We start from the raw sequence: 15,133 nt of genomic DNA, 5'->3' as shown, positions 1-15,133 counted from the left end.
CTATCTGCCCTGAACTGTAGCTCTGGGAAGGGGTGTGGTCACAGCACAAATGGACACAGAGTAGTGTCATGGACAATTGTCACATGTCACATGTGGACAAACACTGAATTTGAACAGATCTCACCATGCCACTGGGTAAATAAAGAAAAATAAAAAAAGGGTCTTCATAGAAATACAGAACAAGGAAGGGAAAAGAATCTAGGAGACTTAAGAAGAAGGACACAGGTCTGAAAATGGCACACTATCAGATCTAGAAAAAACATCAAGAGAGCTCTCCGCTATCATAGGATGGTGTCAATGACATGGTTGCAGGCAAACAGGCTGAAATAAAAAAAGCAATAGGATGTGTTGGAAGGAGAAAAGGATGAGGTGAGGAAGGGCTGTTAGGATATTAAAAATGTAAGAGCATAATTAGAGTCTTCACTGGAAACCTAAGAAGCAGAAGCAATGTTACCCACTATTAAATTAGAATTGTTGAGGATAAACTTGAAAAGCTCTCCTAGAATGTAGAGGGAAAAAAGCCAAAAGGATGAGATCAATGAGTGAGGACATAATAGATACAGGGCACAGAGAAGCCATTGGCAAAAATTGCTCCTGGAGGAGAGGCCAAACCAGATGAATGAAACCAGATAACAGAAGAAAAATGGCCCAAGCAGAAGAAATTCTATGTGAACAGATTGCAAGGGCTCACTGCATCCCAATAAATGAGCTGAAATCCTCTAGACATATTGCACCTACGATTCAAGAAACTAAAGTGGGGAGAGAGGACAAGTCAGAAGAAGCAAATTCAACAGTTATGTCAAAGGCAAAGCTCTGTAATGATGACAAAGCAAAAGGCTTAGATATCTACAGGAACACGGGATGCCCAAGAATTAAAGTTGATCACAATTTGAGTTTAATGGTGCAAATGCAGGAAAACCACACCACCAGCTGACTCTGCTGTGGGCAAACAGAGCACAGAAGGGGGCCATCAAGGGATCAGCAATGTCTGATAGGCATGTTCCCTTTGGAAGAGTAAGTAGAAAAATATTACGAGGATAGGACAACAGGGACTTTCTTTCGATGGCCAACCACTTGGGAATATATGAAGAAAATGCAAGAAATGAGACAGGATTTAAGAAATCAGGTTCTGATGATGCTTTGACAGACAATACAAAGAAATAAAAGAAAAATTGGTATAGATACTTCTCTTTGGTTTTGAAGATGGAAGGGAAGCAGACTGGAGAGGAAAGGAAGGTAGCAGAAGAGGGGGAGAGGGGTAACAAGCAAAAGAGAAGAGGTGCTCCAGAGGATTCCATCATCAGTACCTGGGAGCAGACCAGACCTGAAGCTGAGAGTGTGACCCTCCTCAGGGAGAGCTCAGCCTTAACTCTTGGAACAGTTTCTGGTGAACAGTTTCTGGAAAACCATACATGATTCTCAGGCCTGGACTGTGATCCATCCAGTTCCCTGGAATGGAGCGCTCCCACTCCCTCTCAGTGCTCTGAAGGCAGGAGCAACATTAGACCATCACCCACCTGTGCAGACGTGCTGTGAAGCTTCAGCAGCCCATTCTCGAGACGCTCTATTTTGGACTTGAGCTCTTCTCCATTTCTGCGCAGCAAGCTCTTGTAGAGTCTGATGAACTCCAGGAATGATTTGGGAGTTGTGTAGTTGTAGCGCTGCTCATTGCTCAGATAAGACTGAGACATCTGGTTGACACTTGTGTGCACAAAAGCCATGAACTTGCTAATTGACTGCTTGACTGTGGGCTGAAATCAAAGAGTGGGAAACAAAGTGACTGTCTGGACATGAAGACTGGAGGTGACGGCCCACCCTACTCATGGCCTCACCACATGGAAAGTTCTGCTCCGACAACTCTATCCAAGCCTGAACTTGAACCCTAAAACTCTGGACATGGAATTCCTTGTACCTGAGGTAGAGAGGAACTTGAAGAGTGTCTCCTTTGCTCTCTCACCTCAATGCCTTCTGTGTTCTGTAAGAAGCGGAGGCTGACGGACTCCAGTGCCTGCCGAGGCCACTCGTGGAACCAGTCGATGGCCGTGCAGTTCACAATGGCTGGGAACTTCCTGCTGCGGACTCTCAGCTTGTTTCCCACAGGGGAAAAACAGAGAGTCACCTGAGGAATCAGAAGGGCGGGGAGAACCAAGAAAGTATCAGGGAGATACTCATAGAGAGATATGGCTTTGGGTTCTTTATTTCCCAGGAAGTTGGGAAACACATCCAACAGAGGAAGAAAAAAATCTGTCAACACTAGCCAGGCTTCTAGCCAAGAAATTAAGAATGCTGGGACTGCATGAGGCAAGAGGGAGGCTACTGTCCTTGAAGCAGATGAGAAGGGCAGCCTTGCAAAATTGCTCAGGCGAAGAAGGGCAATCCACCTTCCCTGCCCACTCCCAGGATAATCAATGAGGGCAGCTGTGTCCAAAATATCAGCAGAGGCTCTTAAGAACCATCTCTGGTCCGCCTACCCTGGGCCGTAAATCCTTCTATACCTTCAGTTGTCGTCGGACCCGATTTATAAAAAACTTCCAACAGTTCTCTCTGTTGTCAACAAGACCTTGGCTCTTGACTTCATTTCTCACATTGTTTATGATGTTTTCGACTTCATCATCAGAGTAGAGGTCTGGGATCTCTCCTGGGAGAAATGGAACACAGATGGGTGGCTTTGACATCTCTCTGCATGATACAATAGGACATGAGAGGCTATCCAAACTTGGGACACAGGGCCTATGATTTTTTGGCCATGTTCCACCACTCTTGCTGGTGGAATTGGACAGATGCCATATCTACTCCTAACTCAGTGCAGGTGGAGAGATGATACTTTAAAGAATGGAACAGGGTACATGGCACCATTTTGTCCTGGGCCAGCAGCCTGTAGCACAAGAGCTTTCAACTCTCTTTACTTCTTTTGCCTAAAGCATTTATTTACTAACTACTGTTAGTAAGAATTTTGCTCCTGAGGAACTTAATATTTAGTAGGAGAAATAAAACAGATGTAAAATACCTATAATATAAAACCACAAGTGAAAAGGGCCATGAGAAAAATACAGATAAATCCGTAAATTGATGAAGAATGAGCTATACCTTTCTATTAAAGAAGAAAGGGAGAGAGCAAGGATGGTTTTAGGGAATCTAGTATATGATAAGTATGACATCTTAAAATCAATGGGAAAAAATGAACATTTAATACATGGTATTAGGAAAACTGGGATCTGGAAAAAAAAACAACTATGGTTGGATCCTTATACTCCATTGCACACTAGGATAAATTCCAAATGGATCAATACTTAACTATAAAAAATAAAACCATAAAAATGGCAGAAGACATGAGGAAAATATTTTTATAACCTCTGAGTGGGGAAGGTCTTCCTAAGTGTAACTCAAAGTTGGTATGTTTTAAAAGAAAGATAAATCTGGTAAATATAAATTGACACATTTTATGTACAAATAAAAAATTATATAAAAAATAGAAAAAATGGCATGGTGAAAACATAGGCAAAGTATAACAAGAGCAAAACCAAAGAACCAATTAAAATATGTTTCTAAAAGATGACATACAAATGGTCAACACGTACATGGAAAGGTGCTCAATATAATTAATTATCAGGGAAATGCAAATGAAGATCACAATGAGATATCACCTCACGCCTGTTGGGATGGCTATTATCAAAAAGACAAGAGATAATAAGTGTTGATGAGGATGTGGAGAAAAGGAAATCCTTGTGCACTGTTGATAGAAATGTAAACTGGTACAGCCAGTATGGAAAACAGTACAGAGAAACTGAAGAAATTAAAGGTAGAACAAGTGCCATGTGATCCAGCAATCACACTTCTGGGTATATATTTGAAAGAAAAAAAAAAACAGATCTTGGAAATATCCATACTCCTCTATTCATTGCAGCATTATTCACAATAGCTAAGATATGAAAACAGCCTAAGTGCCAATCAACAGATGAATGGATCAAACAAATGTGATATATATACAGAAATATTATCCAGGCTTTAAAAAAAGAAAATCCTGTCATTTGTAGTAACATGGTAAACCTAGGGGGCATTATGCTAAGTGGAATAAGCCACAGAGAAAGAAAAATACCACATGGTATCACTTATACATGGGATCTAAAAAACCCAAAAAATAAACAACAACAAAAAAACCCCAAGAAAACAAAACAAAACAAAAACCAAAAAAACAGTCATACTCATAGAAACAGAGTAGAAAGCGGTTGCTGGGGGTTGGGGGTTGAAGGAAATAGAGAGAATATGATAAAAGGGCACAAACTTTTGGCTATAAGATGAGTAAGGTTGGGCACCTGGGTGGCTCAGTTGTTAAGCGTCTGCCTTCGGCTCAGGTCGTAATCCCAGGGTCCTGGGATCGAGCCCCACATCGGGCTCCCTGCTCTGCGGGAAGCCTGCCTCTCCCTCTCCCACTCCCCCTGCTTGTGTTCCTGCTCTCGCTATGTCTCTCTCTGTCAAATAAATAAATAAAATCTTTAAAAAAAAAAAAAAAGATGAATAAGGTCTTAGGATCTAATGTATAATAACACTGTACTGTATAACTGAAATTTGCTAAGAGATAGAACTTAAATGTTCTCATCCAAAAATTTTAAAAAGGTGGAAAAAGGAAAATACATATTTCCTCCAATTATAGTTAAATAACTAATCTCCTTAATATGTAAAGAAACTCTCCACCATTACAGGAAAAAGTTAATAATACAATTGTAAGATATGGTGACAGATACAAAAAGAGAGCTCATGGTACAGGAAATACAAATATCTCTTAAATATATGAACATATGCTTTATCTCACTTGTAGCAACAGAAATGTACATCAACACTATATTTACTTTTTTGTTTGTACAAATAAGACTGGCAAACATGAACACTCAACTTCATAGTAATAGAAATGTACTTTTAAAGTATGTCTAATTATTTTTACAAGATTTTTACAAGATTATTCTTACAAAGTTCTGAAAGTTAAATAAAATCCTGTATTAGTCAGGCAGTATATGTTGGATAAATCTTTTTAAAAATCCCAACTAAATATATAAAAATAAATATATGATGACCAGGTAGCATTTGTCCTAGAAAAGCAATGATGGTTAAGTTAAGTCTTTGAGAAATCTATGAAAATAATTCACTACATTAATAGATTAAAGACCTAATACAATATCACCATTACAGAGATACATAAAATTTCCAAATACTGTTAGCAAACTAGGAATAAATAAGATTTCTCTTAACCTATAATAGATGTCTATTGTAGACCCAAAGCAAATATTATACCACATGGTGAAATACTAGAATATTCTCTTTCAAATCAGGACAAGACAAGCATAACCGCCATCATGTTTCCTATTCAATGTTATACAAGAGGTCCTAGACTATGCAAAAAATCAAGAAAAGGAAAATGTATAAGAATAGTTAAGGCAATAATAAAATTATTGTTCAAAATCTGATTTTCTACATAGAAAATCTAAGAGAATACATACATAAACCATCAGGACTCACAAGCATGTTCAAGAACAAGCTTGCTGGATACAAATCAAACTGGAAATAAAAGGGCATCTGTACTCAAGCCAAGAAAAGTTACTTTACTTTTTAAAATCTTTTTTTTTTTTAAAGATTTTATTGTTTTTAAGTAATCTCTATACCCAACATGGGGCTTGAACTCACACCCCTGAGATCAAGAGTCGCACACTCTACCAAGTGAGCCAGCCAGGTGCCCCCCCCCCAAAAATGTTACTTTAAAAGTTATTTAGGATACCAACAAAAACTATAAGGCAGGTAGTAATATATGAAAAGATGTGCAAGATCTTAGTATAAAAACGGAAACATACTATTGAAGGGCATAAACAAAACCCTAAATAAACAGAAAGAGAAATTGTGCTCAGGGGAGGATGACTCAGTATTACCCCCATCATAAATCTGCAATTCCAACAACAAAAACAACAACAACAAAAAATCAAATGGATTTCTTTCTTGATCCTGACAAGCATACTCTAAAATGTATACAGAAGAGCAAAGGGTAAACAACAGCCCTGACATTTCTGAAGAACCACCAGAGGGAAGGATTTGCCCTACCAGAAATCAAGTCTCCTTATAAAACTATGTTAATTAAAACAATGTGAAACTGGTATGGGGCAAATAAATAGAACACTGAGGGCAACACCTTAGAAACAGACCCAATTATAAACAGGAAATTGATATTAAAAATCGGTTGCAGCCTTGAGACTGATTAATCAATAAGTAATGTTAGGACAATTCAGTATTAAGATTAATAATTAAAATTAGAACTCTATATAAAAATAAATTTTAGGGGCACCTGGGTGGCTCAGTTGGTTAAGCATCAGACTCTTGATTTTGGCTCAGGTCATGATCTCAGGGGCATGAGATCGAGCCCCACGCTGGGTTCTGTGCTCAGCGCAGAGTCTGATTGAGATTCTCTTTCTCCCTCGCCCTCTGCCCCTCCCCCAGCCCCCCCCCTCTCTCTGTCTCAAATAAATAAATCTTTAAAAAATAAATTTTAGGTGGATTAAATACATAAATATGAAAAGTCAAACAGTAATTATTTTTAAAGATTTATCCATCTATTAGAGAGAGAGTTGGAGGGAGGGGTAGAGGGAGAGAATCCCAAACAGACTCCCCACTGAGCACAGAGCCTGACATGGGGCTTGATCCCACGACCCATGAGATCATGACCCGAGTGGAAACCAAGAGACAGACACCCAACCAACTGAGCCACCCAGGTGCCCCCAAATAGTAATAATTTAAAAACAAAATGCAGGAGATAATTTTTATCATATTGAATAGAACAAAATGTCTAAAACAGCACAGAGCATTAAAAAGAACTGTTAAGTTTTACAGCATTTAAACTAAATCAGCATGACACAAGTCAGATGCAGACTTCAAAGGGTACATACAATCCATATAATGAACAGAGGGTTAGTATCCAGAATATAAAAGGATCTCTTACAAATCCATGAGAAAAAGACCAAAAGCCCCAGAGCAAAAGGGCAAACTACATAAAGAGGCAACTCACAGAAGAGGTATAGCCAGTAAACCCTCGAAAAGATGCGCAAGGTCACAAGTAAAAAGGGAAAGAAAACAATGAGATTTACAAAAACCAGTATGTCAGGGAAACTGGGTGCTGGCGAGGTTAGGAGGAAACAGGCATCCATGCTCTACTGGTCAGAGAGAAAATATATGCAACTAGTCTGGAGAGCAGCTTGACACTTTTTATAAAGTTAAAATGCAGGTACCAGGCAGAAGAGCAATCTTGGGCACCTATCATAAAGAAATTCTGCACATGCATACTGGAAGTTTCTACTTTGCAACATCATGCATAACAGCATGGGAGTTTTATTACTTTCTGCATGTCCAGAAGAGTTTGTGAAGAAATACAGAAAAATGTCAAGGGAAGAAAATAAGTGAGGGTGGTGAGAGCATGAAAACTATGAAGGAGAGTCAGAAATTGGGAAAAGAAAACAGAGCAGAGTTCTGAATCAGGGACCAGGAGGTGGTCTCCTGGCTCAGATGGAGAAGTTGGTCTTGGGGAGGAAGGATGGTCATCTTGGAGGAAGAGGAAAAACTTATAAAGACATGGAGATGGGCTATGGGGTATAAGGATAGTTGTGAGGATCATACTAAACAACCAGGTCTTCTCCACGAGAGAGAGAGAGAGAGAAAGAGAGAGAGAGAGGAGACATTGAGGGAGGTAAAGAATAAAGGAAACTCTAGTAGAGCTAAAATCCTGAAAACCCTGGATATGACGTAAAGGTGAGTGGGGTTCACTCTGGGATATTGTATGGGCCTCAGGAAAGCTCTTCCCCATTTCCACAACAAGGCTTTAGGTGAGTCCTGAGGCTCTCTGGACCTGAAATCATATACAAGTTCCCCTTTAAAGTTCTCCAACACCCACATGCTTCTTTCTTCCTCCATAACCAACACAGAAATGTGAGCATCATAGAAACGCTGGAGGTCGAAGATGCCACTGGGGCCACCCTACCCATATTACCTCCTTGTGGACTCAGATGAGGTCCCCAAAGGTGGGTGGTTTGGCAAATGATCTGTAACTAATCAGAGTGATGGGAATTCTGATTTTATCCATCAGTGACGCTGCTGTGCTTCCTTGACGTACTTTATCTGCAGGAAAGTCATGCCAACTTCCAACAAATCTCTGGCCTTCATAGTCTGACCACACTAACCCAGCCATGAGTTCAGTGAGGATTTTATACTAATTAGACTTAATCGTTTCAAAGGTCAAAATGAAAAAAATGGATGATCATGAAAGCGATCATTTACTTTCTTCCCTTAATTGGACAAACTTGATTTAACTCCAGTCCATTAAGATATTTCGGAGCATGCATATAAAACACCCTGAGCTATAACTTGTCAAAACCAAGGTCTTAGTAATGGAACAATCCTGTTCTGCGTCATTTGATAAAAACAGAGGTCAGAGGAAACTCCTCTAAGAAAATGAAATGGTATGTATGTATGTATGTATGTATGTATGTATGTATGTATGTATGTATTTTAAAGATTTTATTTATTTATTTGACATAGAGAGACAGCGAGAGAGGGAACACAAGCAGGGGGAGTGGGAGAGGGAGAAGCAGGATTCCCGCTGAGCAGGGAGCCCGATGTGGGGCTCGATCCCAGGACTCTGGGATCATGACCTGAGCCGAAGGCAGACGCTTAACTGACTGAGCCACCCAGGCGCCCCTGAAATGGTATTTAGCATGTGTTGGGAATTAAGGAGTTCAGGGAAGTTTTAAAAAGAGCAACACTCAGATGGAATTGACGTGACCCATACTCATCCGGCTTCAGGAGCTGACTGCCTATGTTGGTCTGTATTTCTTTCTTCCTAACATCTCTGATAATCTGTGTTCCCTTCTCTATTACCACGTTAGAGCCCTCCCGTGAAGACTTGCATTCCCTTTGGTCTTAGAACATTTGTAATAACACAGTCTGCATTCTTCGTCTATTATTTGAAATATGGGGGACTTAGGTTCTTTTTTTTTTTAAGACTTTATTTACTTGAGAGAGAGAGAATGAGAGAGACAGAACGAGCAGGGGGAAGGACAGAGGGCAAAACAGACTCCTCACTGAGCAGGGAGCCCAACACGGGGCTCGATCCTAGGTCCCTGAGATCATGACCTGAGCTGAAGGCAGACGCTTAACCTACTGAGCCACCCAGGCGCCCCGGTTCTTTTGGTGTTTTATGTATAACACGCTTGAGATGGAGGAGCCCAACTATAGTCTATAGGCTAATCTGGCCTGCTGCCTCAGTGTGCATGGCCTGCAAGCTAAGAGTGGTTCTTATAATTTTTAACGGTTGAAAAAAATTAAAATAATACTTAGTGACTCATGAAAATTACAGGACATTCAAGTTTTATTGTCCATAAACAAAGTTTTATTGGTCACCACTGTAATCATTCATTTATGTATTGTCTACGGCTGTTTTCCCAGTATGACGACAGAGTTGAGTAGTTATGACAGAGACTGTCTGGTCTAAAAAACTGAAAATATTCACTTTCTGTCCCTTGATAGAAAAAAAAGTATGCCTACCTGGTTTATGTGATACCCTGAGTGCTGATGCTGAAAACACCAGGCCATTTGGAGACTTTCTCTGTGTTCTTAGGATGCTGCTGTCTGCCACTAGGTCCCAAGAGCCCTTAAGAAGAAGGTCCCCAGGTGCAACAGAGTGCCTCTGATTTGGGAGCAAAGTCTGCATCTTCAGGTTTGTTCCTTCAATTTCCCCTGACAATATCCCTGTCACTTATTGTGTGATGTAGGTAGTCACACTGAAAGCAGGGGACCGAACTGCCAGAGGGAACTGGGTGATGTGAACAGAGGCAGAGGCTGTTTAAATATTTGCAAAGTTTCCTCTTGAGGCCAAAATTCAGGAAATGCTGTTTCTGCCTCCAATTTGTGCCAGCATTACCGTGTCCTAATACTTTGCAAGTCAGACTAATCATCGTCTTCTCTGTGCTCCTGTGGGACTTTCAGAGGCCTCTGGAGGAAGAGGTCCTTCCTCTGGGGGAGGAGGGCCTGATGGTTTCAGATGGCTCTGTTAGTTGGAGCTTGATTATAAAACAGACGGAGCTAAGGGTTGGGTCCTCCATGAACCGGTTGATGTCACACTGGCTTAGGGCTCTGGCTCCATCTAGGCCTACAATTTTTCCAGAACATTTCTCTGGTCTCAAGGGGGAAAAAGGAGGGGAGTGTGGTGGCTGTCTCGGTATCTGTGCCCCTCTCTCTGCATGCTCGAAAGCCATCTCAAAACATGTGTGCAACAGTGAGATCTAATACGTAAAACAGCACATCATTCTCATGGTATCATGCACCTTAGTTCAACAAATTCCTCCCGAATACTCATTATGGGACCAGAGATGTGTTAACTGCTGACAATATGAATGAGGGAGGGTTATAATTCTATCAGCATTGTTTTGTCTCCTAAACTGGGCAGTAGGGACTTAATCCTTTTCCTCTTGTATCCCTACATTATTTAGTAACAAAAAAATTCACCGACAACAGACAACATAATGTCTGCCTTTCATAAATTTACAATGCTCTTTCAGTACAATGGTGTGCAGCCACAGAGTGGTCTAGAAAGGTGGAGGGATGTGACTGTGGATCACTCTTAGGAGTGACAGTGGATCAGTGAAGATTTCCTAGAGAGAGAATGCTCAAGATAAGTCTCACAATATGGGTAGAAGTTAATCCAGACAAAGGAGGAGAAGGGCATGAAGTTCTAAAGGCATTATGTAAGGATGTCAAGGAAGTCAAGTAGAGTGGATTATCTCAGGGAGTTAGGAATTACCAGATCATAGAGTAGGTCAAAGGCAGGGTGTTTTCTTGGATTTTCTCCTGCATTCAGTTAGAAACCAATGGAGAAACTGCATTTTAGAAAGACCCTTTGGAAGCAGTGAGGAGAATGGATTAGAGGAGGTATTGCCTAGGAGATGGGGGATGAGATAAGAAGTGTCTACATTTGTTGGGGCATCTGGGTGGCTCAGTTGGTTGAGCATTTGACTCTTGATTTTGCCTCAAGTAATGATCTCAGGATCGTGGGATCGAGCCCCGCATCAGGCTCTGTGCTTAGTGGGGAGTCTGCTTGAGGACTTCTCTCCCTGTCCCTCTGCCTCTCTGCCCCCAACTCATGTTCTCCCTCTCTCTCAAATAAATAAATAGATCTTAAAGAAAGTGTCTACATTTGTTGAAAAAACAGATGAAAAGACCAGTGGTAGCTATGATAGCTATGATTTGGAATCAGAAATGGTTAGGGGGTAAAATTTGTGGCATTTGATTATCTCTTGGGTAGAGGTGATGAGGGAGAGGTTAGAAGGAGAATGCACAGGGACATAGTCTCAATAACTTGTGTGGAAATTCAGCACCATGTGAAGGAAAGGAAAGGCTGACTACTCAAACCCTTTGGCATTTCTGTTTGGTAGCTGGAGAGCCAACCAGGTTCTGGTTTAAATTTCCACATCTGTGGTTTGAGGACACATCTGGTGGAGACCACAAGTATGCTCAGGAGATCGGGTGCATGCTGGCTGGCTTCTCTTTTGCCCCACACTTTGTCTTTTCTCATTCCAGGGAAATTGGGCCAGATCTCCACATATGTAAAGCAGAGATGGCCCATCAGGAAATCTAGTTCTGGGTCTCATGGAAGAATAACAATCCAATTCCAAGTTGTTATGACTATTTCCAGACTCCAGATTTTCTTTTCTGTTTAAAATTTAATTTTATTTTTAGTATTTTTAAAAAATATTATTTATTATTTGATGGGGGTGGGGGAGAGCGAGCGAGCACACAAGCAGGTGGAACAGCAGGCAGAGAGAGAGGGAGAAGCAAGCTCCCTATTGAGCAGAGAGCTGGACATAGGGCTCGATCCCAGGACCCTGGGATCATGACCGGAGCTGAAGGCAGACACTTAACTGACTGAGCTATCCAGGCACCCCCTTTTCTTTTTTTTTTAGAGAGATAGAGTGTGTGTGCACATGAGTGGGGGGAGGGGCAGAGGGAGAGGGAGGGAGAGAATCCCAAGCAGGCTCCATGCTCAGTGCAAAGCCCAATGTGGGGCTTGATCTCACAACCCTGAGATCATGACCTGAGCTGAAATTGGGAGTCGGCTGCTCAACCAACTGAGCCACCCATGTGCCCCCCAGACTCCAGATTTTCATGTGATGGATGGAGACCATTAATATATCAATTCTGGATCTAATCATTTTAAGATCCTTGATGATGAGGTGGTCTGTCCATGTTTTATATACTAACAGGAGATTTGGCCCAGATATAAAAGGACAGTTTGGTTCAGAGATGGAGAGGCATAGGACTTTATAACAAGGGGGACCCAAGTGGTTATTAACTATTCCAGTATGCCATAGAGTGTATGATATCCATGTTTGAGCATAGCACCTACCAACTGGAACATGGAAGCTTAATAAGTGGATCTGAATATATGAATAAATGGAGAGTGATCTAGTCTGGGCTGGGGAAGAGAAATGTTAACTTTGGAGTGAACAATTAAGCCTTTTGAAAAGCAGAAGGAAAATCCCAACATAAAATAAAGTATTAAATCTGGCAGAGTTTGGAAAGGAAGAGACACCACCCCTGAAACAGACAAGGTTCTCTTAGCATGGACTGCAGTAAAATGGACTTTTTGGAATGTGTGAAAGTTGGAGGCAGTTGTGCTGTTCCAGAAAGCTAGGGAATGATTCTATTTCCTCTCTCTAGGTTAGGATGGGGACTTGCTAGTTCTGAGTTTTGTTCAAGAGCTAAGAGGAGACACACTTTGTAAGAATTTCTTAATTACCTGGGTTTGATGGCCAGTGTGCCTTCTCCAGGAATTATTATAACAGGGCAGTAAGGACATAGCAAAATTTGGACTTTTCAGATTCAGCAAGGACCAACGTTTCATGCATAGTTTCACCAGCAGCTACATGATGCCAAGGAAGGGCTCTGGCAGCCAAGAGAAGGGACCCAAAGATATGCTTCCTTTGTTTCTGACCTGTATGGCCAACTTGCTTCTTATGCTATTACCTACCTTTTGCTAATTAAGCTAGGAACTCTATTTAATTTTTAAACTTTGTGTGTAGGATTTCTTCCCGTCTATCTGTAACCCAACTGAGATGCAACTGGCATAATGATAGGTTCTGAAATGTTTGCTTGGTGTCAGAAGTGGGACTCAAGGGGCGCCTGGGTGGCTCAGTTGGTTAAGCGACTGCCTTCGGCTCAGGTCATGATTCTGGAGTCCCAGGATCGAGTCCCGCATCGGGCTCCCTGCTCAGCAGGGAGTCTGCTTCTCCCTCTGACCCTCCTCCCTCTCATGCTCTCTCTATCTCTCTCATTCTCTCTGTCTCAAATAAATAAATAAAATCTTAAAAAAAAAAAAAAGAAGTGGGACTCAAGCATTTACCATTGAAACCATGAATTACCATTATGGTTTGATTTTGGAAATGGTGTCAGGAAATCAAGGGGTCAAACAATGAGCTAAAGAACTGTGGGAAGAAACTGGAGAGCCTATGAGATTAGTAGGACATTGAGGAGAATGTTTTGGGGGTAGAGTTGAATCAGTGGAATACACTCACTGTGTATCTCTAAACTAATAAGACTTGTAGATGACTAGAGAGGAATGAGTTCATGGCAAGATAGCCTGACATAGTGTTATAGTCTGCACTGTGTTATCCAAGAGTGGAGTGATTGTACAACCCCACAAAATTGAAAAATGAAGGGGGTGGGGAGGTCCTGAGGAATTCCTGAAGCCCTCTCTGGACAGGCAGTCAATTAATTTCTAGCAAATTATTTATTTGACAGGGAAAATTAGAACTAAGATGTGCTCTAGTTCTCCCTGTCAAAGTGGTTAAGAACAAAGGGAGGAATATCAGAGAAGTATTACTTTTAATTGCGTCTCCATTTTAACAGGTGTATGTAAATCTTATTTTTATATAGAAGCCTTAAAAGAGAAATGTGAACTTGAAACTTCACGACCTTGGAGCAAGCTGATTGCATTATGTTTTCACTGGGCAGGGCTTCAGAAATTCATTTACACTTGAAAAAGTTGTCTTCTAAATGAAAAATTAATAATACTTAATTGAGAAATAAAATTTCAAATTCATAAAAGTATATCAACTTCTGTGTCTCAGACATTATTTTAGGAGAAGGTGACCTGGCTGGATTGGAGCCAACCGAAATACAGGGTGAGGCTGGCAACATGCCTGGTATCTCCAAAGCTGTTAGTTTTTGGAAGCACATTTTTACCTTTTTGGATTGTTTCAGAAATTAGATTTTAGGGTACAGGGTGGGAGTGCTGTTGGCCCCACTCTCATTATTTAGTAAAATAATAAAAGGTGAGGCAACACTGTAGGTAAAATACTGTTGAAGAAGGTGGTGGGATGTTAAGACAGTATTTAGAATGGGGAAAATGTATTGGATTGGAGGAGAAAAGGAATAAGAGCTAGGAAGGTCAACTTCTGTAAATAAGGTAATTTTATGGTAGAAATCAGTGTGAGGCTTAGAGACAGCACAGTAAAGAACCTGGGACTCTGGTCCTCAACAGAAGCAACCCAAAGGTTGCATACAGAGCCTGTTGGTACATGATCAGGACCAGGGACCAGTGGCTCTTCTTGGGTGATGGCAAAATGACCTGGGGTACAAGTGAGCAAAAATTTGAAGCAGACAATGATTCAGAAGAGTGACATTCCTAAGGATTGCATGGCAGAAACCACCCTGGAATATATTACATGACATGAGATAGACTATGGAGAAATATACTGTGATCATGGTTCTGGATTTCATAAACTCAAGAGTATTCAGCCAGATAGCCAGGGGATGGACTGTGGATACCAGGGCTTTCTAAAATGCTGAAAAGCTGGAGGCAGAAATTCTGTTCTGGAACATCCATGAACTGACTCTCTTTCCTTAACCCAGATGAAGAGGTAGTTTTGCAGATGCCGAATTTGGTTTAAGAGCCAGGAAAGCATATTCTATGTTTAATGACTACAGATGCAAAAATATACACCTCCCATTTCTGTAAATGCATAATTTAAGTACTCTATTGTCCTGTATTCTTGGGTATATACATTTATATATATCTTGGGTTATGTTTATATATATGCATGTGTGTGTG

At 41.0% G+C, this 15,133-nt stretch overlaps 1 protein-coding gene across 1 annotated transcript in view; it reads right to left on the bottom strand.

Moving 5' to 3' along the window:
- DNAH9 (dynein axonemal heavy chain 9) overlaps window positions 1-15,133 on the bottom strand; it is a 339,619-nt gene that overhangs the window by 122,680 nt on the left and 201,806 nt on the right. Inside the window, exons 46-48 of the mRNA XM_034989621.1 lie at window positions 2,496-2,638; window positions 1,958-2,119; window positions 1,518-1,751 (exon numbers count right to left, since the gene is read on the bottom strand). Coding sequence (XP_034845512.1) covers window positions 1,518-1,751; window positions 1,958-2,119; window positions 2,496-2,638 — 539 coding nt within the window. The remainder of the gene's footprint in view (window positions 1-1,517; window positions 1,752-1,957; window positions 2,120-2,495; window positions 2,639-15,133) is intronic.

The sequence above is a fragment of the Mirounga leonina genome, unplaced genomic scaffold (genome assembly GCF_011800145.1).
Source record: "Mirounga leonina isolate KUSES-001 unplaced genomic scaffold, KU_Mleo_1.0 Mir_488, whole genome shotgun sequence".
NCBI lineage: Eukaryota > Metazoa > Chordata > Mammalia > Carnivora > Phocidae > Mirounga > Mirounga leonina.
Note: the sequence above shows the minus strand (reverse complement) of the source record. Positions and strands in the feature narration are given on the sequence as shown.